At 41.0% G+C, this 26727-nt stretch overlaps 1 protein-coding gene across 3 annotated transcripts in view; it reads right to left on the minus strand.

Annotated features, from left to right (window-relative positions):
• The window catches only part of Sptbn1 (spectrin beta, non-erythrocytic 1), a 198349-nt gene that overhangs the window by 70695 nt on the left and 100927 nt on the right, over positions 1 to 26727 (minus strand). For all 3 annotated transcript variants that reach the window (XM_046423981.2, XM_058573111.1, XM_046423990.2), the window contains one exon: positions 5541 to 5692. In XM_046423981.2, the coding sequence (XP_046279937.1) occupies positions 5541 to 5692 (152 nt within the window). The remainder of the gene's footprint in view (positions 1 to 5540; positions 5693 to 26727) is intronic.

Consider the following 26727-nt stretch of genomic DNA (forward strand, 5'->3'; position numbering starts at 1 on the left):
TTAGGGTTACAATGTCAACAAAGTAGTTACTTCCTGCAGTAAAACACAAGTTAGGTACTGTGGGGTATAAGATTGATCATCATGCAAGATGAATTCTAAAGGACTTGCTGATCCTGTTCAGGTGAAGTAGTAAGGAAAGTCACCAACTGGACTCAGGATACCTGTTTGACCAAACTTTGCTTATGTTTCTATCTTTTTTTTAAACAGAGAGAGAGAGAGAGAATTTTTTTTTTTATATTTATTTTTCAGTTTTCAGTGGACACAACATCTTTGTTTTGTATGTGGTGCTGAGGATCGAACCCGGGCCGCATGCGTGCCAGGCGAGCGCGCTAACACTTGAGCCACATCCCCAGCCCCTTATGTTTCTATCTTCAATCAAAAGTGAATTTTTACTGCAGAGACACAGATACACACATATGCCTCTCTATTGTCACACAGGGTAGAATGGGAGGTACTAATTCTAAAATTTCCTCTAATAGGTAATAAAGCCAAACTCATTTTACACTAGTCTCCAACTTTCTCCCTACACATCAAACTTTGAGCTTTCAGAAGAGTATTAATGACTTTTGTCCAATTAAAACTAATTAGCGATGCGAGATGTGGGAGGGCACACCTGTAACCTCAGTCACTTGGGAGGACTGCAAGTTCGAGGCCAGCCTGGATAACCTGGTTAGTTCCTGTCTCAAAATAAAAAAGTAAAAAGGGTTAGCAATGTAGTTCATTGGTAAATTAATTCCCAGTACTGAAAAAACAAAACAATTCAGGGAATACCATAGTGAGTCCCATTACTTCTTATCTGTCTCTTCCCTGGCAGGATCCACTACTAAGAACTCAGTGGGAAAGGAGGGTACGACAGACAGGGTGGGCCGCAGTCCAAGTTACATGAAGTACAGCAACACTGGCCCTAGGCAAGTTACTGTAACTCTGTTAGTACTGTCTATAAAGCAGAGGTAATACAGGCTGTCCACTTCATTAGACTCTTAAGAACTAAATATAAATAACACGTGTGCAGTATTCTGTAAATCCTAAAAATTAGACATACTGATGATGTGATGATGTTATCATCACCACTCCTTTCAGAAAAGGAACTCCAGTTTAGCCAGGAAGCTCGCCCACCTGCAGCACCCATCACCTGCATCCTGCAGATGCTATGGCCTCTGGCTATCTACACCTGAACCTCTCCTGGGCCAGCTGAGCCTCACCATCCCTACTAAGGTTTCTTGGCATCTTCACTCAGAGGCTCCTTTCCCCTTCTAAACCCTAGGGCTTTGAGATCATTCATTTGCTACTCCAGCATACAGAACTCTCTATTATTTCACATTTGTATAATTAGACCCCAATTTGTACAATTAGACCCCAATTTATTGGGTGAATAAGTTCTTCCATGGCTGATTGTTTGGAATAAAAGTAAATTCTCCCATTTCTCAATGATATTTAAACAGGTTCTATGGGCAGTCCACAAAATCCTGTTTCAACAAATAATACATGCTGCTGTGACCTATAAACAGGGCTTTATGAAAAAACTTGCTCAGAGTGGTTCAATATAGGATTTAAGGCTTAACAAATCTCATGGTAAATCTATCTTCTCCACCTAGCTAGCTCAGCCTGTTTTAGAATTAATGGTTGCCAACAAAACAAAACAAACAACAACACCCCCGCCCCACCAAGAAACTGCCAGGCATATAATCCCAGTGGTTTAGGACTATGAAGCAGGTTCATGGGGTCAAAGCCAGCCTCAGCAAAAGCAAAGCACTAAGTAACTCGGTGAGACCTTCTCTAAATAAAATGCAAAACAGGGCTGGGATGTGGTTCAGTAGTCAAATGCCCCTGAGTTCAATCCCTAATACCAAAAAAAAATCCTTTTTTTTTTTTTTGGCTTTCAATTCTTAAAGAGACTGATGAATGGATTAAGACAGACTATCAGGAAACAACAGACCAGCAAAAAACAAGGCATCTGTTGATTGGCAACAGCAGGGATTGAGGGAAGAGTTCTGTGTGACAGGAACAAGGCAGAAAACTGGCCCTCTTACCTAGAATCATTCTTGGTTGTGAAGGCCCAGGAAGGGAAGGTGCAGGCACAGGTTAACTTTATGACCTTTGAGTGCAGGCCTGAGGATATTATGTCAGGGGCCCCTCTTGTTCCCAGTACCAGTTCTGCTGTGGGTGAAACTTCATCCCTCAAATCCTGTTCTTTCCTGACCCTGAGATCAAGGTCCAATAACAGAGTGACCAGCACAGGTTCTGTGCTCATACTTTTATGTGTCAATGTGATGTTGAAGTAAAGGGTGGCTCTATATTTTCAGAGAATTCTGAAGTGGGACCTTTATGCAGAGTCATACTCCACAGTGATTTCAGAGTAAGATGCTGGAAAGTAATTTTTTTTCTTGTCAATTTGATCCCAATCACCAACAGCTCAGTCCTATGGTGTTCTCACTGCCCCATGTGCTGACATACCTGAGACAGGGTAGGTCAGCACACGGGGCATGAGAACACACTCTGGACACACAGCCTGCCCAGGCCAGGGATGAAGATGGGAATTTCTTTTCCACAGTGGATCAGAATCAAGTTCCTTAATAACACAAATGCCTACTTAAAACTTGCTAAATTTAACTCAAATTCTATTGGGCCAAAATCCAGGGTGGAGTTAGGGTGAAATCTGCTGGATCATTCATCTAACATTTCTTTCAAGTTCACTCAGAAACATGCATGCACACCCATACACGCACTTCTATTTCCTCCTTTATAAAGGATTTTAAGAATCTATTGATGATAAAGTAAATTTGGATAATCCGTTAGTTTCTCAAAACATTTATCTGTATCTACTTCCAAACTGGTGGTCAGTGCTGGGAACAGAACTCTCTCTAGCTGAGACAGGGCTCCAGATGGAGTGCAAATATTCACGTGACCAGGGATCCCTGGTGCAGAAACCCCAACTCTGATGGAATGATCTGATGACACCCGACACCATTAGCTGTGGTTCATTAACTTATCTAGGTCTGGAAGCTCTAACCACCTCAACAGTTTTGGAATCTGAATATGCAAGAATCCCTTGGGCAGCCCTCAGGGAGTTCTCTTCCCTGCTGGGAGGGTCCCTAATTTGAGGCCTACTGGCCTCAACAGCCAATGGCAGAGTCCGGTTTGTGCCTGTTTCAGAAAGTTCCAATAACTAAATACCCTGAGGCCAAAGAGTCTGAAAATCTCCAGTCCAAATGAAAAAGAGTATTATCTCGCTCTATGGTATCCTTACTTTTGGAATATGAATAACTGCTCAACCTATGGTCCTGGTTAGCTGTGAGGATAAGAAGTGGATTAAGTATAAGAAATGAATTAAGGCACTGAGAATTTTACAAAGTGCTATGTCACTGCTAAAACTTTCTGACACTGACTGCCTAAGAGGGTGGAAATGGTGACTATCTCCAAGTCATGATCCCTAGTCTCCTATGTCTCTGTCTACAAGTTTATTTCTAACGGCAAAAGAAGAGGAGTACAAGGTATTCACACATAACTAAGAATTATGGTTCACTGGTTGGTTTTTCCCTTCCTACTAATATTTTTGTTGCTCTGTTCAGGATATAAGGCAATGGGCCCGATCCCGTTTATTATATGGACTTTATCAAGGACACAATCTTCTTGGTATAAAAAAATTACAGGCCTTCAAAGGTGAACAATTTACTCCTTACCTAGAAGATGTGAACATATTGGCAACAAAAATAAACAACCAAACTGATTCCTATCCATGTAATCTTTAGTGAGTTGTTTTGTTTTTTAATTTTTTAGTTGTAGATAGACACAATACCCTTATTTTACATTTATTTATGTGGAGCTGAAGGTCAAACCCAGTATCCCATGCACACAAGGCAAGCACTCTACCATGGAGCCACAACCCCAGCTCTTTAAAGAGTTTTTAGCTACTTTTAAAACATTTAAAAAATAATAATAATAAGGGTTGGGGTTGTGACTCAGTGGCAGAGCGCTCACCTCACGCGTGTAAGACCTTGGGTTCGATCCTCAGCACCACATAAAAATAAATAAATAAAATAAAGGTATTGTGTCCAACTACAACTAAAAAAATACATATTTTAAAAAATAAAAATGAATAAACAGTTTTGTTAGGTTAAACATTAACAGGCAAAAAAAAAAAGTTGAGAGGCGGGGAAAAAAGTCTGGTTTAAAAAAATTGTATTTTTGTAAGCCACAAATCATGGTAATTTTAGCCTACGCTCTCAAACAAGTTTCACTTCAAGAAAACAAATCAAAATGCAATAAATGACTGGCCTGTCTGCCCTCCCCCTGCGGGCCCGACGCCCACATCTCAAACCACCTTCTTTTGTAACCATCATGGTTTTGAGTGGGGGTTTCTTTACTTGTCTAGTTTGACCTATAGCCTCACAGAAATTGAGGCAGTAGCATTTACATGTTCAGATAACAAACAGAAGGGACAGAACTCAGTTTAGATGAGATGGGACTTCACTATCTTGTAAAGTCCCTGTTTTTGAACAGAGAGGCAGTGAGAGAAAACGTTGGCTCCATTTTTACTCCAGCTCAAACACAATTCTGTCAGTGGGCTAATAATAGGGCAAGGTACAATCATGGCCCCTTGCCTGTGGTCAGAGGTGCACAGGTCTGTCTACAGAAAGACCTGCTGTAGATGTCAAGTTACGGGGTGGAGATCAAATTAAAAATAAGGCTTTCTGGCAGCCCTGCCAACCACCAGCATCATATTTTCCTGGTGATGTCAGTGCAGATGTGGGGCCCTATCCCTGGGCGTCAGCTCTTGGCTCAGCGGCACCACTACCTATGGAACTACATGTGCTCTGGTATAAAATATGGCATCTATTTTCAAACTAAGGCGAGACAAAACCTGTCAGGTCAGTCACAGAGACTGGATTAAGTTTCTCTGGTTTAAGGTGTATAAATAAAAGTCACATCAGCAAGGGCTGCAGCCACTCTGGGAAACAGAATGATGACAGTTTATACTGCAGGCTGGTAACTTCCCTGCCCTAAATGGCAGGGTGAATTCATCAGATACTCTGTTCCCAAAGAGACAAAATACCAGCTTTCCCTCTACCCCCAGAATAAAAAGGGTACAGGGAAGAAAACAAACATCAGAAGCCACTGAATTCAATTCTTGCCACCTTGAAATGAAAGCTCAGATTTTCCAGAGAATCAATAAGATACAAATTTAGAAATCATTCCATGATCTCATGTAGGATGCAGATTCATCCTCAAGCCAACATCCAAGTCTGGCTCTTCAATTTCCAGCACTGTGCCTTGTTTAACAGGGACACCAGCCAGGATCTTTCTGACCAAAGGTAGCAACTCACAAATTACCAGAATGAGGCTGCTTTATTGTAGTTCAGGAATGTCACCCAGACTCAGAATGTGAAACTGGGGCTTTCCCCAAAGCATTTGCCTCACACACAAAATTCTCTTTCACAAAAATATCATTAATTGTAGAATTCAACAGTAGACAAACCCACACTTGAGTTTTCAATAATATTTTCTTACCTATGGTGCAAGACACTACCATTTCCACTTACCAGTCTTTCTCCAGAGAGGACCTCCAGCAACTTGATGAGCATCCGTCCATCTCGAAGGTCAGTGTACAGGTCTGTGATCCGGCAGGACACTCGGGCAAGGTGAGAGTTGACCCACTTGGTGAAGGTCTTCTTTTGCACGGCTTCACGCTCATCTGCAAGAGGACAGCTCACTTTAACCATCAACCACAGCACCAGTACCAGCAGGTACATGCCAGCAGGGCCACAAAGCCCAGCCAAAGTAGTGTCAACCAAACCAAACTTCAACAGAACCTCTGTCTTAACTGCAGTCATCGCTCTGGGAAAACAAAAACTGGACAATCCTTGAACACGTGAGCCTCTAGGCATGTTGTCAGCAGAATATCTTTTATTCCTTTCCTCCCATCCCTGCTCAAAAGGCATTGGGATGTAGTAGATGATGAAGGGTGTGTGGGGGGTGTATTTGAAGTTCTGCCCATACTGTAATATTTGACTGGTAGAGTTTCTAGTGACATGTTAAGCTACTATTCCCCCAGTAAGTATAGGGAAACACATAGCATGTGAAAGAATGTGGGATAGAAGCTCAGGAACAGCAAAAAAACTGCTTCCTTGTGTACAAAGGCTTAGGCAACACCTGACAAGTTTACTCATGACCTTGATTGGCAATGGTTCTTTCTTTCACTGGTTCAGTCACATGCTCTGTGGACAAGAGAGAAAGGGGCAGGCAACAAGAAAGGAGTACAAAGAGATCCAGCCAAGCATGAGGAGAACAGAGACTGAGCCCAGGGCCTCAAGAAAGGCGCAGTGAGATCTTGGTGGCTCCAGTGTCCTCTTCTACAAACTAGTGGGTTCCAATTTCCAACTTCAACCATCTATTGAAAAGTATCGTAATTGTGTATTCAAGTTATCTAGGAAAGGAATAACATTAACTTTTTCAAGTATTGAAGATGCCAGTTTTCTTCAGTTTGAATCATAAAACAGCCAGGAGCAGTGGCACACGCCTATAATCCCAGTGGCTTGGGAGGCTGAGGCACTAAGCAACTCAGTGGGACCCTGTCTCTAAATAAAATACAAAATAGGGCTGGGGATATGGCTCAGCAGTCGAGTGCCCCTGAGTTCAATCCCTAGTACTGAAAAACAAAACAACAAAATTAAACAAAAAAACTATAGACACTTAAGCCCAGAACTGAACCTTTACAACCCATGCAAATAGGTTTCTAAACTCCTTGCCTCTGTAGAATTTTCTAAGTGAGGCAGCTGAAGAACTTCAACAGACATCCACAGAGGGTGTTCCTAGACTTACCCATTCATCCTCCCTGTTTGCTACAGAACTATTCTACTTTCCTGCCACTAGAGTAGCTATTATTTCTAGTTCCACCTGAATCCAAATCCTGCTTTCCTCCTAGGGTGAACCCAAACACAGAGATGTTTACGCATGACTCTACAAAAGGAATGGAAAATTCAACAATTCCTATGTATTTCAAAATTATTGGGTGACAACTAAAAAGCTACTCTCACTAGATGGGCATATGCCCAGGGGCCTGAGGGTACTGGGTTGCCAGGCTGGTCACAGGGTCAGCAAACAGTCTGGTATCTAAGGTCTGCCTGAAAGCTTTGCTGAGGGCTCCGGCAACACCACCTGAGAGAGGCAGTGAGGCAGAGACAACAGTGGATGAATACTTACTAATGTCAACCTAGCAGGCAAGCCAGAGGAATCGAGTGGGGTACTTGCCAAGACAGCAGGCCACATGCTGCAATCAACAGTTTCTGTTGTTCCAGCTTCTCCCCTAAAGGTTCAGTCCCTCTAGATGGAAAGGGGGCCTTTCCCCAGAGACAAAGGCCAACCAGAAACAAAGGATCAAGATAGGCAAAATGGGGAGGGTGAGAAAAGGGCAGTAGGGGCTCACTGCAGCCTAGGAAAGGAGCTGCCCCAGTTGCAGCAAGACAGAACTGTTCATGAGAAGGCATGTTCATTATTAACTGCACAATCATGAGAGATGGTAACTTTACCACCTCAGTGACATGGGGAGCTGCATTTTTGGGGGGTTTAGATTGGCTGCTTTGAAAGAACAGGTCCAGAGTAGAATGAAAACAAAGATTTCCTAAGCCTTTGCTAGGGACATTTCACAGATGGTCTCCACCCAGGAGGCAAGTAACTCCCCATTCAGACGCATTTACGGCCAACTAATTTCTTATTTTAATTGTAATATCCATTATGTACTACACTAGGTTGGAAAATGTCTTTAATAAAACCCTTGATGGGTATCTGAGGCTGTTAATGAAGGGTTTGGGGCTCAAAGTCACTGCCGCACCCAGCCTATCAAAGGAGCAAGATCAAAACGAAAACCCGTTTGGATTACAGCATTTCTAAATAAACAAGCACAAAATGTGTTCCTCAGTCAACTGTCACTCCTTTGAGTGAATGTCACATTAAAGTATCATTCCTGGCTTTTTTCAGGTTCTTTTATAAGAGAATTCCAAGGATTTGCTTCAGACTCCAGTAAACACACTCCCTCAGCACTCGGCACCATACCACCCAACCCCAACCCTGCCCCCATGAAGAGGCAAACAGAGGGGTCAAAGGTAAGAGCAGAGACTGAGCTGAAACTAAACAGACCAGGATCTGTGCAAGGAGGACCCAGAAACTCTAGGAAGAAGAGAGGAAAGATGATGAGGAAAAGAAACTAAGAACATGAAAGAAACAGAGCTAGCACTGCATTCCCGTCCTTCCCTTCCTTCGCCTTGCAGGTTAAGAAGCAAGAGAATGCTAGAAAAACTATAGGGTCTCGGCTCCTCGGGTTCACACCACCACACTGGAAAAGGCATGAAGATTCTGCCCAGGAACAGGACCAGATCAACACCCTTATGACACACCAGAGGTAGGAAACTCAGTCAGCAGAGACACACAAAGCCTGGCCAGCTAGCTGCCCTCTCACAGAAGGCTTGGTGAATGACAAACACTTCTAAAGCAGGAGGAGGGAGAGAGAAGGGAAAATCTATCCTGTGGCCCAGTTGAGGATGAGGCTCCCAGGGTCCTTCCACCCTTCTTAGGAAGGCACAATATCAACCTCCCACACCCAGCAAGGCTGGGGGAGGTAGGCCAGAAGCTGCAGAGAAACAGAAGGGCCTTGGCATATGCAATGTGAGGCAACCCAGAGGAGGATTTCCAAGCTCAAGCTGCTGTTGCCTTCCTGAGCTGTAGGAGACAGTAGAGGAAGCAGCGGAGGGAAGAGGCCCAACTTCCAATCCTATGACCATGAAGCAGCTGTGGTGATGTGGAAAGGAGTCCTTACAAGCTCATACGGATCTGATTGCTTAGACCAGAGATTCTCTATGGGGGCAATTTCAGCTCCTCACAGTCTTCTCCATTGGGACATCTGGCAATGGCTACAGATATTTTTGATGATCACGACTGGGGAAGGGGATAGGAGCTACAGGCATCTAGTAGGGAGAGGCCAGGGTACTGATAATATCTTACACAGAACACTGGGCTTGCACCAATTGGAGTGGGTATTCATGGTGTCTCAGATGCACTCCCAAGATGCCAGAGTCAGGGTGTTATTCATTCATCATTCTGTTTGCCCACATTATAAGCTTTTTGACACTGATGGTTTACATATCCGCCATGGCAGCAGGACATTCTCTGCTTTTAGACTCACTCATTCCAAAAAGCAGAGAAGCAGGAGCATGGCTGGGAGAATTGGGCAGCCCTGGTCTGGGACAGTGTGACGGTAGGCATTCCTGTCCTCTATGCCATTTCAATTCTTTTCAGGGGCTATTATCAAGTCAACTTATGCCTGTCTCTCCCCTCAGTGGGAGGAACATAGTGAGGCACTCCACATGGCCAAGAAGGGTGAAGTTAGAAAGGAGGATCCTGATGCTGCTCTGAAAATAAACTTCCCAGAAACATAAATTCTACCAACATGTCCCTGCAGATCTGAGAACCTAGGAACCAGAAGTAATTCCCAGTATTAAAAGACCCAGTCAGGTTGTAGTTAAATCCACAAACCCAGAGATAAACTAGCCAACTATTGGTCAATGAGGACTACCAAGAGGCAGATCAGAAACCCATCCTCAAATGAATGACAACATTTACATCAGTTTCTGATCCCTGAAGGAGAGAGAAGTGTAAGTGACATTACAGTATTGGTACTCTTTCCAGAAAACAATTTTTCAGGTACACCTGCAATAACACTGTTGTGTATCAGGAAAGCAATTTATACTTCCTCAAAGCTCACTAGGACCTCATATATCAACTGTCAGGGAAGTGAAACCCATCAGTTATCTCCAGCAAAGCCAGAGGCTGAATGAGTACCACCAGACTGCATTGGTAGGGCTGCCACATGCTGGGGTGCTCTTCGGTATTGCTCTATCTTTTCCATTCTTCAGTCACATAAAGGGATGTGCAGCTATACCTTCTCTTCAAAGTGCCAAGATTCGCTGTTCTTTGTTATCTAGTTTCTGATAAAAGAAAACTTGAAATTTTCAGAAAGTGTCTTTAAAAGGGGGGATATTTAGAACAGAGAAGCATAGTTGATTTATGGTTAGGCCAAAATGCTGTGGATATCCTGTTTATTATAATCATCCTCTCTAGAAGCATATCATCTACTACTTTTCTTTTTAGGGAATGACCATTATTGATATTGGAAAGTTGTAATGTTTCAATATTTATTTATTTTGAAGAATGTGTTACACCTGAAAAAATGAACACTATGTTAGCATGAATCAAGTTACAGAACACAGCAAGAGCTTTGATGAATGGACAGGTATTGTGCTATGGAAACTATTGGGCAGCATCTTCCTGCAATACCCTGCGCAAAGAGTGCTAAACACAAGCACGTTCACCACAAGCCACAGTTCTGGCTATCAAAGAAACCAGAGCCAGGGACAAAGGAAGGCCTAAAGGTATGAAGCATCCTGGGAAAAAAGTGAGGGAGAAACAGAGAGTAATGTCAGTTGACTCTAATGCATTATTCTCTCAAAGACTGAATTTATATGTAACTCAAGTCTTTTACTTTTCAAGTAGTCTAAACCTGTAAGTATAACACAAGAATATATTATATCAAGTTCCTCTTTAACTGTGCTAAGAAAATCCCTGTTCTAAGTAAGAGATGGCAATCATGTGCAAGTTTTGCTTTTGCACAGATGAAGTTAGGTGTAGGCTTGGGTTAAAACAGCAAAGGAATTATAAGAATGGAAGCTGAGAAGAAATCAAGGGAGATATAAAAGCAATCATCTTACAAACATATCCCCATGACTGGGAATATGGCTATTTAAAGCTGACTAATTGGAAATTGTATTAAAATAAACCTCGACATTACAAAGTACATACTATACACAGAACTCTATTCTAAGATAAGATCTCTTGAACTCAGTGAACTAAAAGTCTAACTAGGAAAACAAAACAAAAAGTTAAGAGATAACATGAAGATATTGCAGAGAAGCATAGGATCAACTGCAAAGAGAATGACCTTGACAACACATTTTTGGAGTGTTTGGAAAAAAGTGCTCGACAATTAAGATGGTTTTAGGTCCCACCACCATTAATTACTGAGGTCCCCTGCCATGAGCCTCTCTCCCCACTCTAACCCCTCTAAAACATCACTGTCATAGTCATCCTCCCTAAACAGCAGCTTTTCAAAGCTGTACTACTTCACCATAACTCCCATGATCCTCAGCCTTCAAGAGATTATCTAAACCTCCAAGCCTGGCATCCGGAAGGTCTTGAGCATTCTCTCCTAAGGCACCAGCTTCATCTGGGACACTTCCTGACACACCATCTGGGTATTCCCACCCAACAGGGTCTTGCTCATGCTCTAAACTCTGAGTATGCACATTTTTTTCCTTCACCTTTACTTACACCATTCTTCTAACCTGGAAGGCCCTTTCTCTTCTCTCACTTTCTTTAATATCCAGGCCAAGATTTGTTCTCCCAGCAGGCCTGGCAATCACCATTCAATGGGATATGGTCTCTCATCTTTTTATTAGGTATCCAGTGTCCTAGCTCCTCCACTCGCCTGCAGCTGCCTCAGGGACAGGTGCTCAATTCTACAGTTGTTTAGAGCCTTAACATACACCAAGAAGGGAGTGGACACACAACAAATAGCTATCTGTTGAACCTATCAGCAAACCTCCAGTGCCCAGACAGGAGGTTCTCAATAAATCTTGCTACTGTTAGTGTTCCTCCAGAAATTAAGGGTGATGGTGGTGGGGGTACTGCTGTAGAATGTCCCTATCATATAAATAGAAGATCCTGAGCACTTAAATGTCAACATTGCACAAATCAATAACGTTTGAAAACTGAATTTTTTATGTAATTGCTTCTAAATGTCTGTAATATGATGAAAATGCGAGTTTGTGGTACTGTATTTCAGATTAAAGAGTTTGACAAATTTTGTTTTGTTTCATTTGGGGGCAACTGCCACCACATAATTACACAGTAAAGTTGCAAAATACACAAGGGTATAACTACAACGTTACTTTAACATGACAAAATAAACATCTGAATTGTCACAAGACTTAATTTATATCAATTTTAGTGATTTATCCATTAAAGCTCAATTCATGAGTTGTTAAAAAGAAAAAAAAAAAGGAATCCTAATTCAAAATAAAAGAATACAATGAATACACAGTGGGGTGGAGTCCTCATATGTTCCTTACCATGAAAAAAATAAACAAGCCATTTCCCTAGAGAAGCATGCAAAACACACGGAGCAGGAAACAGGAAACAGGCAACTGGCTGTATTGATAATAGAGAATCAAACTATTATCTTGAGGCAGCAAGAGGAAGGAAACTAATCTTTGGACTGAAGGCCTCCCTGTGACGGATTAGTCTAGGAGCCCTTAATTCATGTTTCCTAATTTGTATATAAATAGAACTTGAGTTAAAATATTTTTCCTAACAGTTTAACAGGCTTCATGAATAAAACACACGTAAACATCTGTCTAAATGCATGTGCCCCAAATAGCAATTCTCTCCTAATATTTACAGTCTGTTGTGCAGACTACAGAACTACAAATTCCATATAGCTCTGCACCTATCATTTGCAGCAGCTGGGCAGCCCTTGCTTGTAGCTTATAGTTTGTGTGTTGAGCAACATTACTCCAATTCTGCCAAGGTGGAAACTGAGGCACAGCAAGGGAAACATGAGAGGACACCTGGGGTCCTGCCTCCCTGTCAGCCATACTTGAAGGTGAGCCCTTAAAGTCATAATCCATAAGAAAGGAAGGCTATGGAAGGGGCTGAGTTTGGTGAGCATTCCTCTGAAAACAACTTAAGATAAGAGCTAGAGTAAGAACCAGTGTGGATTAACAGTCACGCAAAATGTGAAAACCAGGAGGAGAAAGTAAAAGCCTTCTAGACACAGAATTGGAACCCCACAGAGAATTGCTATTTGGTGCACATGCATTTAGACAGATTTTTTAAAAATATTTTTTTTAGCTATGCATGGACCCAATATCTTTATTTTTATGTGGTCCTGAGGATTGAACCCAGTGCCTCACATGTGTGAGGCAAGCACTCTGCCACTGAGCCACAACCCCAGCCCTAGACAGATGTTTATGTGTGTTTTGTCCATGAAATCCATTTAAAAAAAAAAAAAAATTCAGACACTGTTCACTAAAAATGAGTGGCACACTTCGAAACTGCTTCCACATACAGGTAGCCATGTGATGATCCTGCTAATCTGTTATTGTCCATCTCTGTTGAACAGGGCACGAGGAAGCAGCTTGGAATTGCAGCCAGGGAGAATCTGGACAATGGATGAAATGAGTCCATGTCTGCTCCTATGCACTGATGGATGCTGTGTTTGGATCTTCACTAGCTTTACCTTGTTTATTAAAAAAATTTTAAAGAAACGAGACACAGAAAAATTTTGGTGACTCACTTGAGGGTATGCTGCTAGCAAACATACATCCAGCATTAGAATCCACATCTATCTGAATTCTAAGAATATCAAAGCCCCATCAGCCCCAACACCCCACCCTGCCTGAGGAAAACAAGATATTACCTCCCTCAAACAAGGAAAAATCATAACCATTCATCTCAGGACAGTTTCTTATGATTTAAAAGATAAATTTTAAAAAGGAGCCTGCAAACTTTAGCCTATAGCCTAGTTTTATATAATCTGAGAGCTAGAATGTCTTCTAATAAATTTTGAGACTATGTAGCCTGCAAAGCCTAACTTAGCTACCCTCTGGCCCTTTACAGAAAAAAAGTTTGTCATTTTGTGGTTTAAAACATTTTCACAGTATCACTAGTAGCACAGCCCATTTGACAGACTCCACTTTCAAATAAAAATCAGCTTAGAGCCGGGCATGGTGGCACAGCAGCTCGGAAGGCTGAGGCAGGAGGATTGCGAGTTCAAAGCCAGCCTCAGTAACTTAGCAACTCAGCAAGGCCCTGTCTCTAAATAAAATATTAAAAAGGGCTGAGGATGTAGCTCAGTGATTAGCACCCCTGGGTTCAATCCTCAGTAACCCCCCACAAAAAAATTCAGCTTAGCAAATGTGCACTGAGTGCTCACTGTGAAAAAAAAGGTACCATACCAGGTACTGATTTAACCTCCTCTGGTAAGCATGTTGCCAGACTGGTGTTCAGTAGCAGCATGCTTTTTTTGGTACTGGGGATTGAAACCAGGGGCACTTTACTACCTAGCTACATCCCCAGCACTTTTTATTTTTTGAGAGACAGCCTCATTAAATTGCCCAGGCTGGCCTTGAACTTGTGATCCTCCTCCTTCAGTCTCCTGAGTCACTGGAATTTCAAGCATGTGTCACTGTATCTAGCATAGCATGACTTTTTTAAAGTTATGTTTCTAGGACTTTGCCCAGAGGTCCAGCCAGGCAGCGGGTGAACATAGGACCCCTTTCTCTCCCCAGAACCTCATCTGGTTACCATGACATTAACAGGATGAATAATGTGCTACGCCACCTATAGTACTCAAGGCTGCACCTTCACATTCTGAGGATGAGGAAGGGTCCTGGACTTAGGACTGAATTTCTCAACTTCCCACTGCTCTGCACATGCTGCAGGCTACTCTGCTGGGTTCTTACTTTGATGGACACTGCATTCACTATAACCTTTCCTCCCCCAATCCTCCCTGGAAGACAGCAAATTGAAGGTAACTTGTAATATCCTTAAAGTTAGAAAAAAGTTGCAACTAAACCATACTGTAACTGTAATTATTAAACTTATATAATAGAATGTTATAATATAGAATACTACAAAGTAATCAGAAAGGAATTGTTTTTATTAATTATTTTTTTCCTTTTCCTGTGAATAAATATTTATTTATTTATTTAGCTGTGATCTTGCTATTTTGCCCAGGCTGGCTCTGAACTCCCAATCTTCCTGCCTCAGCCTTCCAAGTAGTTGGAATTACAGGTTTGTGCCACTATCCTAGCTAAGAAAAGAGATTTGTTAAGGGCAACAACCATATTAGGTACACTAAATATAAAACCCCGTAAAAGTGTTTCATGGTAGCACATGGAGTGGGATGTCTGTGTAGCATTTTTCTAAGCAACTACTAATGAGGCAGTAAATGTTACACTAAACCAGTCTATCATGGGGCACACAAATTCACTGGTTAAAATCCTCTATAGTCATGCATGGCTTAATGCTAAGGATTATGTTCTAAGAAATATGTCCTTGGGCAACTGTCATCGTGTGAACACCACAGAATGTACTTTTAGACAAGCCCTGACGGTATGCATCCACTGTACAACTAGGCTATATAGTATAGCTACCATCGTGTATGCAGTCCAGAGCTGACATAAATGTTATGCAGAACACGACTGTACTTCATTTTTCAGGGCTAATGATAGACTGGCTTTTATTGTAGGAGCTTTGGTAATAAGAGACATTTTAAATTTACAATGTACTAAGGTGGGGGAGGTAGCCATACCATTCTGTGAACCATGTGGTTGTTCTAAAAACCAGAGCAGGTACCCTGACTCCCGCTTATGATTTTCATCCTTCTCCAGGTCTCCAGAATTCCTAAGGTCAAAATAATTAGGGTCAACAGTGCAGGGAGGAAAAACAAAACTTTCTTTCACATACTAAGGACACACACACATCAGACTTAAGGACACAGACACATCAGATACAAGAGGATTCTGCTCTACTTCAACATTTCTGCAGATTCCCAGATAGGCTAAGGCTGCCATTGAGATAACTGCACCAGACATAGCAGCTGCCTTAGCAGTTCCAACAGTTCTAATTAATGAGGATGTCAAAGTTAACTGTAATTCACAGACTCCAAAAGAGTAAGGCCCCAGGGACTTTTTTTTTTTTTTCAAACCAGAGAGATGGAAACAAAAAATAAAAAAATAAAGGGCCACCACACAAAGTTGTCTACTTTCTCATGGTAGTATATCATCTACTAAAATAATCACTCTCTCAATAAAGTAATGATAGAAACTCTCATTTAAAATAACCTAAGATTTCACAGAAGTCCTCCAAATAGGGTTACATGTGAAAATTTACTCTGCAGAGGATCAGCATTGTGGAATAAAGAAAGACACAGCAACGAAAAGTTATCACTTCCAACTACGAATTACAACAAAAGTCCACTTAGTAAGAAGAAGAATTACATTTTAAAATAAATGGACATAAACAGAAAACAAAATTTTTAAATTGACTTCTGTTTTAATGAACTGTATACAATTTAGTCAACAAAATGCCTTTGGCTGGTGATCATGACTCATCGTAGAAACTATCAGGATTGAAACAACAGATTAATAACTAAGAGTGTCTCAACTTCAATGCCAAACACCAAAAATCACAGTTGTCTAAGCAAGTAAGCCACAGACTTCATGTGTGTTTGGGGAGGAGAAGGGTGAGGTGTCCAAACCATACCTGGATTTCAAAAATAACAAATGATCATGACAAGACTAAAAAGCAAGATGTATAATTATACAATGGTGATTTACTTCCTTGATCTAAACTAAGAAATTTTAGAACTCAGCATTATTTTCCAAGTGATATCCTAGTGCATCAAACCGATCTTTCATCTCTCACAGAGTATTCTTCATTGAGAGTAATTTACTGAATGATAAGCTCTAAACCAATCCACAACTACATATTTAACTCAGTCAACTAAGCCACTAACTGAAAAATTATTCCATGTAGAATAATAAATGTTATAAATGCTAAAACCTAACAATCATAAAGGCATTCTGTCATTTTTTTTCCTATCCTGGGTTAATTAGTGAGCCAATGAGCAAACATTTACTTAGTAACTAGTATGAAGACACTGGGAAGGGCACCAAAAACATCTTTCCTTCCAAAGTTAAGGAGCAAGGCTGGGGGTGTAACTGAGTGGTAGAGGGCTTGCCTGGCATTCACAAGGCCCTGGATCAATATCCAGCACCTCAAAAAAGCAAAAAAAAAAAAAAAAAAAAAAAAGCTAAGAAGCAATTTCCAAATCCTTGAGAATTCATAGAACTAGGTGAGTAATATACATTCTCATCTGCCATTAAGATAACTTAAAATGAAAAAGAAAGTTATTATATATAGTGCCAGATTCTGAAGAGTCCTAACTTCTTTTATAGCTTTCCTTAATCTCACCCATTCTATAAATGGTTGCACAAGTACAGAGTTTTGGCAGGCAGATCCTATAAACATACAATGTACACTGCCTTGTTTTAATAAAGGCCAGAAAAACTGGAGGTAGAAATGACCTTATATCCAACCCCCTGTGACAACTTAGTCAACAAGTAGGGTGGCAGGACAGTTGACTGTTTATACTAGTATTTTGTTTTGTTTTTGTTTTTAATGAAAACCTATTTTTCATTATTAGAAACACTAATCAAAGCTTCAAGTCCACCTTTATAGAAGCCCACTTTTACAGAATGTATGACCAGGGTCATACCACATCTTACTTAAAATTGGTCCTCTACACCTAAATTTATTTTTTTCACACACACACGTTCTGAATGAAAGGGGGGGTTCTGATGTTTTATTTCTTTTGGATATATAAACCCACTGCTCAACTTTTTTGCTTCCACAAAAGAGAACACAGATCTTTACAATGTCCTTGAGTGTGTACCCACTGCCAGGCCTCCTTACCCCACTTCCCCCTTCCCCACACACAAAGCTTATCTCTACAAAGTCAGGTGCTTCGAACAGGTGTGGGGACCTAGCTGTTTATAGTTCTGCCAGGTTGGGGGTGGGGTGGGAGAGAGTAAACCAACCTTGTCAGGGTAGGAGTATTATTGCCTGGGTAGACTACTGCTCTACTGATTTGTTCTTCAGGGGCATTTTATTGTTTAATGAATACCTTAGCTGTTTCTCCTCAACAGCCTCTACAAAGATAATAATCTTGCATCTGAGTGGGAAAGGCCAGAGGCTCAAAGACATTCTGCTGGAGGTGCAGACAGAGGCTATACTTTCAGGACTACGGGGAAGTAGGTGAAAATAAATTAACTCCATTTCTTAACTGAAAGGTAAGTCCTTTCCCTTATAGAAGGCTCAGAGAAGAAGCACACGCTTATGTGGTTGCTGGAATATCAATATAAAAATTTAGAACATGTACTTCCTCCACCTTCCAGTCACACCTACAGATATTTACCTTCTAGAAATATGTGCACTCCTGATCTTTAAAATAATTGCACAAACAAACAGCAACAGGCACATTGGCGTAAGCCTGTAATCCCAGCAGTTCAGGAGGCTGAGGCAGGAGGATTTTGAGTTCAAAGCTAGCCTCAGCAAAAGTGAAGCACTAAGTGACTCCGTGAGACCCTGTCTCTAAAATACAAAAAAATAGGGCTGGGAATTTATCAGTGACTGAGTGCCCCTGAGTTCAATCCCCTGATATCCCACCCCTCAAAAAAAAAAAAAAAAAAGGCAACAATAGCAAAACAGAAAAGACTAGAACTAAAGATATATTAATAAGTTAGCTAATGAAAATATGGCCATCCATCTAAAAGAATAGTATGCGTGCATTAAAAAGAATAAGAGAAACCTGCAGTACATTAGCTCTCTGGCCATCTGTATTACTGAAGGCAGAGTCCTTTAAGTAGTGTATATATTTAGTGGGATTCCAAAAATATTTTAATGTAAGTTACTCCATTAAAAGGTATGAAAGGATATTTTCTAAATTATTAACCAAAATTATCTCAAAGGAGTAGAAGCAAAGAAAGGAGGCATTTCCACTTGTGTATTTCTGTACTGTTTGTTGGCTTTTTCTCCTCTGTTAAACTAAGCAATCCCAATTTTGAAAAATTTAAAGGGCATTTCCATTTGAGGAGAAACATACAATTCATCTTTATTGGATGAAAGAAACTGAGATTCCCATCAGGTCTGAGACTGATGGAAAGGAGTACAAAGGGCACTCACTGGAGAACTAATTCTCTCTGACCGTGAAAGGTCATATGTGAACTGCTGTCTTCAATGAGAACTCTAAAATAAATAAAACACCACCCTGAATTTTCATATCTTTCTACTGAAGAATAATAAATCAATATTTAACCTTTTACAACATTCATATGCATAATAAGGTAAACAAATACTAATACTTCCTTTTAATAGGGGATTGAGGACATTAGTAATAATAATAAGTTGACATTCACTGAGGCCTAGAGAATGCTGAAGGAGTAGTTTCCAACCATGTTTGCGTCAAGAAGTACATGAGAAGCTCAGAGGTCACGTACCTTCTCACCTGCATGTTGAGCAGAAAAACTCTCATTTTAATCCTTTATTTACTAATGTTCCACCTCAGATTTCATCTACAGGAAAATCAAATTCCATTCTTAAAATGTTTTGTTTTTAAATTGTTGTATTAAGCAAGGAGAACTAAAGATAGGTACAGTAGTTTCCAGTTTAATGAGACACCAACTTCATCAACAAGTAATTTATGGCATAGAACAGATGGCAAAAAGAGAGGGCCATACAAAGCACTGTGGGACACTGACCAGAGGTGAAATCAAGGGGTCAAAGCTTCAGAGCTGAGTTCTGAGTCCCAAGCAACAGCAGGGATAAGACCAGAGCCCAGTGGGGGTGGATCTACCAATGCTTGAGCTATACAGGTGGGAAGCACTCTGTACATGATCCCAAATGATGGGGGAATTAAATCATCTCTCACATCCACCCCCACATAGTGTGCGTTTACTGAGTGAGAACCAGGGCCAGGCACTCCTGGAAGCACTTCACTAAGACTCATTTAATTCTCACAAGCACTGTGTGAGGTAAGTACTCAAACCATCAAACATCTTGTATGAGAGCAAAGGCCAAGATTGGTTCAGCGATTTGCCCACAGTCACAAAAAAAGCACAGTCTCAGGAGTGTGGCACTGAAGCCCCCAACTCTAAACACTTCTACACTGACAAGGACTTGAATACAACTGAGATGAAATGGGATTTGATTCTGAATGCTGAGTAAAGTCCCTCCCCCATAATGGGAACACACTGAATTCAATCTCAAGGAGTTCTGCAACTAAAATTCATAATTCCCAATTGCAGAAGTCCTCATGAGAGAGAATCCTCTGAACTCCCAATTGCTTTTCAAGTCCATCGGGCTCACTCTTCCAGGCCCATCAAGGGAGATGCCCCTGTCCCTGACCTGACACCCCGGAGGCTTGTATTCACCCTGCACTATTCAAGATGCCCTTGCTTATAGTCACCACCCATCCAGACGCAAGACTGATGATATCTTCCTGATTTTCAAGAGTTACTGTTAGCCACAGCAAAATATCCCTTACTCTCTTCTTTCACCCCAACCTCTACTAACATAAGTTTTTAGATTCTGGAAATATTGACTCAAGAAGCCAAGCTTTTATCATTGATCTGCCATCATGTTTTTTTAACGAACAGATGAAACTGTCATGTGTTCTTTTTACTATTGCATCTATTTAATTTACTATTGCATCTATTTAAAACAAACATCAATATAGATCGGAAGCTGTGAGCAGATAGAGGATTACACATAACCAGACTTCCAGATGTGTTTTCCTTTACCTTGGTTTCCAGGGCCACCCTGTTCTTGGCCCTGATAAATTACAGGTACGTCGTGCACCAAACCAGAAAGCAGCCAAGAAGAGTGAAATGCTTATTGTATTGCATGGGGAAAGTTCTTCATTAGGATTTGGAGGCAAGCAGAGTGATTAATTAATAAAAAGTATAGCTTGGGGTAATTAGCAGCAGCAACAAAAATGTTTAACTGAGCTTCCTCTTTTTATCTTGAGGCAGTTCCTATAGACAGATGCTTGGGATTAGTGAAGTTTAATGAGACCAGCAGTGGCTGGCTAATTAGTCAGTGAGGAGGAAGCAGCCAGTAATGACAGGGGGAAAGGCCTTTACTCCTGTCATTAGCTTATGCCTGGGACAGCTTTTCTTCAACTGTGGGCTATATCCCCAGCCTCAAAGTGGTCCCTAGGCAAATAAAAGTTTAAAAAACAAAAACAAAAAACACCCCAAAAGGAAAGATATCAAAGCTCTCTGACAGCTAGGTTTCCTGAGGGCTGGCTCTCCTGCCTAGAGGGGGACCATACCATATCAGCACTGGGGCTCTGTGGCAGCTCAACCCCAACCGCTTGAAAGCAACACCAAATTCTGTGGCACCAGAAGATAAATGTGTCCTGGATGGGCAGGACAGTTGCCATCTTATGTCTCATGGAAACCCTCATAGAGAAAGTCTCCATTCAAAACATCCCTCCCAAACACTAATATTTAAAGATTATGAAGTAGAGAAACAATAACTACATACAACTCTTTCACTCTCCATCCCATACCAGGATTACCATTAAATTTGCTATGTATTTTAAAAGAACACATGACATATACACAATTTTTGTCAAAAAATAAACTTTTGATCTTTTTCTTGTTGGCAAAAATGAGGGAAGAAGGAAGAAAAGGAGAGAGGGAAGGAGGGAAGGAATTTTGTTTAAGAGTGAGAATATACCCAAGAATTATAACACCCATTATTCTCTCTCATCTCTCTCTCTCTCTCTCTCTCACACACACACACACACACACACACACACACACACAAGCAGCTGGTAGCAACACTACTGATCCTCCCAAATCTTAAGACCTGGGCATCAACCTGTTTGCCTAATAATGTGAATGAATCTGCTCTTTGTATGTTTAAGAAACAGGCTGTGAAGAGGTAGATGGCATTAAAAATGAAAGGTGCCTGCCAAGGGGCCAGAGGCCTTTGAACATTGCTGCCTACTGAAAGTTTCAGGTGCTGTTTTAAATCTATATACAGTTAGTTCTACCTTTAATCTCTACCACTTGATACATCACTAGGAAGAGAGATCTACTCCTTATGCAACAACAGACACCCTAGAGTAACCTTCGAATGGAGTTTTTCTCTGAAGAAAAACAGCCAAGCCTCCAACACTGTCATGAAGACATTCCAGGGTTCCCTCTGACTATTTGGAAGCTTGAATTTTTTAGCACTTCCTTCACAACAGAGGTCAGAGGCTGTCAGAACCAGCCCAGAAAACTCTTCCACCTGTGGCTGTAATGTAAATGAAACTATGCCCCTGTTAATTATTTACAGAAGGAAGACCAGACAGGTTGGCCCTAGTAACACCAGAGAGGGGGGTCTCAGCAGCAGTTTTGCCCTGGGAAAGAAGAAAGGAAACATCGAACCTCAGCATAGAGATCTGAATTTAGAACCTGTTTCCAAAGTCAACAGAGTTGACTGCTGTAGGCTATTTACTTCTGCAGTTTTGGGATCTCACTGTCACACTGGACTTTCTGGCAAAAGCCTGACAAACAATACTGTCATTTTAATTTTAACACACTGGCTTAAACTAGTTCCCACATTCTCACCAATTCTCTAAGACTTGCATTCTGCCCAAACCCAAAGGTCAATAGGAGTTTCTAGGACTCACAAAGATACTTTTCAGAATTCCACTCAAGCAGACACACCTTCACTATTCAAAAGCAGAACCAAAGAGCATTGCTGGCCTCCCACCTGCAGGCATGTGCTTAAGTTTCTAAGTAAGCAGGGAAATTGTCACCAGCACCCTACACCTGTGGATGTCACAGGTCTGCAAAGGCATTGTGACACTGTGCTTGGATGGTCCTTCTGAAGGAAGGACCAATGACATTTATATCTACATTTTATATCTACTGAACTCAAAGTAAAAGTAAAGAGATCACTTGAACTATATAAATCTACAATAAGCTTCATTCTCAAAAAAGAAAATGGGAATATATAACCTACACATCAATACAAGAACATTTCTCCATGGCAACCTTGAAAATTTCTCAGAAAAAACACACAGCAGTGACATGGCACCTTTCAGTCTGCAATGTCTTGTCTTTCCTGAGAAAGATACTCATATTTTTTTGGACAAAGAAACCAAAGAAGAGAATGCAGCATTCTCTAAACTAGCAATCCTATGATGAGTCTTTTGTGACTCTAAATTCTCTAAGAAATAGTCTTGTCATCATATATACAAACAAAAATCACCACCAGGAGTCACCTGCCCTGGCCAAATCATTTCTGGAACTCAGCAGGGCATAAACAATAAAGACAAAAAAAAAAAAATAAAAAAAATCTTGCCCCTCTGGTGCCAAATGTAGACAACAAGCAAAACTAAGCTTGTGGGTTTAGGGTAATAACAAGAAACAAGGATGTAGTGGTGCACCCCCTACATTTTTAAATTTTAATTATTTTTTTGGTACTAGGGATTGAGACCAGGAGCATGCTACCACTGGCTATATCCCCAGCCTCTTTTTAAGTTATTTCAAAACAGAATCTTCTCACTAAATTCCCCAGGCTGGCCTAGAACTTCCAATCTTTTTGCCTCAGATGCTTGGCCCTTTTGATCCCTTAAAATCTGTTTTTATGCCTGCCATGGGGAAACTCAGAAGATGGCCTGGGGGGAAAAAATGCAATGGCAGCTAGGATTCTTGTGCCAGGCTGCAGCAGCAACACCAGAATTGGATGTGTTCATGTACTTTATTCTTTATTCGTACAAGGACATACCATACCAACAAATGGTTCAGCAGCCAAAAAAACCCTGAAATCCAAAAAAATCAGCAAACTCCAGAATCAGAACTTAAAAATGGGTTTGTCTGTTTTTCCACACCTCCATATTCCTATGTAACGCAGTCATCACCTTTGACAATTGTTCAACTTACCTTCTATGTAGTCAGTTCCTTAGAGTGAAGACCATACTTTTAACTCCAAAATTCTACTTCAACAGTAGTACCCTTCATTCTAGGTCCTGTACAAATGATTTTCCATACTGGCAAACACAGACCAAAAGAATGTATCATCAGGGGCTGGGGATGTAGGTTAGTTGGTAGAGTGCTTCTCTCGCATGTACAAGGCCCTAGGTTCAATCCCCAGAACCACCAAAAAAAGTATTATCAGCTGAGTCCATTTATTCTGTCAGAATCACCAAAGCAGACATCAAAGAAAGTGTAAGAGTAAGGTCTTCCAGGATGAGGCAAGTCTTGAATTTTACTTGCCATTTACAAAGCTATCCTTTGCCACAGCCAGCAATTAAGAGTGAATCTCAGCAAACCCTGTAAGGTTGGATCAGAATCAGAAATTTGCATCTCTCAGCTATCACTTTTGCCAAATCAAGGTTGTTCATATCCTAAAATAAAATGCTAATGTGATAGCTACAAAAGCACAGACATAGCAGTTCAGATGTTTCTTTCTTTTTTTTTTTTTTGGTACCAGGGATTGAACCCAGGGGTGCTCAACAAACTGAGCTATATCCCCAGTCCCTTTTTATACTTTATTTAGAGACAAGGTCTTGCTAAGTTGCTTTGGACCTTGCTAAGTTGCTGAGGCTAGCTTTGAATTTGAAATCCTCCTGCCTCAGCCTCCGGAGCTGCTAGAGTTTAGGTGTTTTCATAAATTATCATACAGAAAATGCCTTTGAGGGGCTGCACAGCAAAATGGCTAAGAAACCAGGGTCCTGAAACAAACTGCCTAGGTTGGAATTCCAGCTCTATCACTTAACTGGTTAAGCATCTTTGGGCAAGGTATCCTTTGTGCTTCAATTTCCTCATCCTCAAAATGAAGCTAATACCCCACGAGGATGTTGTAAGGAACATATGAACCAACACTGCAAAGTACTGAGAACTGTGCTTGCAGAAAGGGACCTATGTTCCTGCTCCCTGCATAAGGACATAACTTTTCTTTTTCTTTTTCAGTCCTTGGAAGCCCTTGAGTTTCCCCATAGGACTCATTCTGTGAGTTTAGAGAATGAAAAGTCAAAAGTGTGTGTGTGTGTGTGTGTGTGTGTGTTTGCAGTAGCCATCTATCTACCACAGCTTTACAGGAGCATTCAGAGAAAGTGGTCATGGTATAATCATACATTCATTTTTGGGAGTGTCTTCAAATTTGTTACCAGATGACCAACAACCCTTTCTAACAAGCAAGAGAACTGAGACGCAAGTCATTTGTCAAGGTCATTTTGCCAACATAAGCTGCTAAGCAGCTGATTCCCTGGACATGTGCCAACATTAGCTTTTTGTTGTCTTACAAAAAAACAAGCAGCAAAAATCCCAACTAATAATAAGCATAAATAGTTGAAGTGTAAGGAAGAAACATACACCATAGCCCAGGTAAATATTCAGCTATTACCCCAATAATGTTCCATGTTTTTGTGACTCCCTCTTTTCATAACCCACAATATCCAACATCCCATAAACTAATTTCCAAAATGCCTCACACATCCCACAAACATGAAATGTTTTCAGGTCTTGGAGCACTTGCCACTTTCTACCTATTATTTCCTTTTAGAAAATAATTTCAGACTGCACCCACATACCTGTGTTCCCAATGTGCTCCGCACTGTAACCTGCTCACAATGTCTACGATGCTTGTTAAATGTTGACTGAGTGTGTGATTGGGTTTGATGGCTTCTTCAGAAATCTCAGATCTGTAAATGTGTTCTAAAAAGTTACCCTGCCTTCATCCATAGCACTTATTCTTGTTTAATTAGGAGGTACATGCTAGTGTTTCAATAGTCAGTCTGCAATGGTGCATCAACTAGAACACATTATAAGCAACTGGCTTGGAGGCTTTGCCAGTGGGTTTTGAGATTGTGCTCTAGAAAGCACCACCAAAGTACAGAGTGAAAAAAACTAAAGCAACTAAAGTCAACAGTTCTTTTTCCTGGGCCTAAATAATACCTGCCACCAAAATTTTAGCTTTAAGTCATTAACTGAGCCAAGAAAGCAGTAGAACAGGGATGCAGATCAGGATGACAAAGGAATAAAACACAGCCGTCATCATCAGTTACCTTTCCCCACTCACTCTGCTGCCATAACTTAAATAATTCTGGGTGCTGTCCTAATAAGCATCCACCCATGAAACATGTTTCTCTTATGCTACAGGTTAATTTCTGTCTCAAGAGAAAAGAAGAAAGATAAGGTTCTCATGATTGTCTAAGCAGAGGCATGTTGGGACACAACTTTCTAAATGTATGTAAACACATACATGGGTTTAAAGGTTTGTGGGATGGATTCAAATGAATCCTTAATACCTTGAAGTAGAGCCAACATGTAAGTCTGGCTGCCACTGAGTCACCATTTCATTGCATCACAACAGGTATTCTAGTTGCAGGCATTTTATCCAGCAGCTCAAATCCAGAGTCTCCCAATCACTGCCAGTGTCTCTACATCCACATCTCTATGTTCAAAGGATCCCCAATACACCAATCTGTAATATCATCTGAATTGAGGCTATAGTATGGTTCAAATTACAACACCCAAATACCTTAAATGCATTTAAGTGGAGGTCATTTCTGCCCTTCAAGATATGCAGAGGCAATACTCAGCCCTCTGATGCTATGCTTACAAAATCAAAGATAAGCAAATTAGCTGATAGCATTGTTTTTAAAGGAAGGATTTACTCATCAAGAACAACAGCTTCATCAGAAACTGATATTTGAGAAACCTGAGTGGTGAGCCTTGTCTTCCAGCTGTGAATCCAGTCTGTTGCTGTGTTACATGCTGGGGTTTTTTTTGGGGGGGGTGGGGTGGGGGGTGGGGGCAGTACTGTGGGATTGAACCCAGGGGAGCTCTACCACTGAGCTGAGCTTACATCCCCAGCTTAGTCAGATAGCAAGTTGCTGAGATTACAGGCATGTGCCAACCATGCCTGCTTCAATTTGGCACTTCTAAACATCTGTGACTCTCACAGATCTCTAAAAAGAACAAGCAAAAATACACAATGGGTTGGGTCTAAAACAAAAATTAAAATCAATACAGTCTCTACACAGGATGTATA

Source organism: Marmota monax, unplaced genomic scaffold (assembly GCF_021218885.2).
Source record: "Marmota monax isolate L192 unplaced genomic scaffold, Marmota_monax_Labrador192_F-V1.1 WCK01_AAM20220418_F8-fsc00015, whole genome shotgun sequence".
NCBI classification, from domain to species: Eukaryota; Metazoa; Chordata; class Mammalia; order Rodentia; family Sciuridae; genus Marmota; species Marmota monax.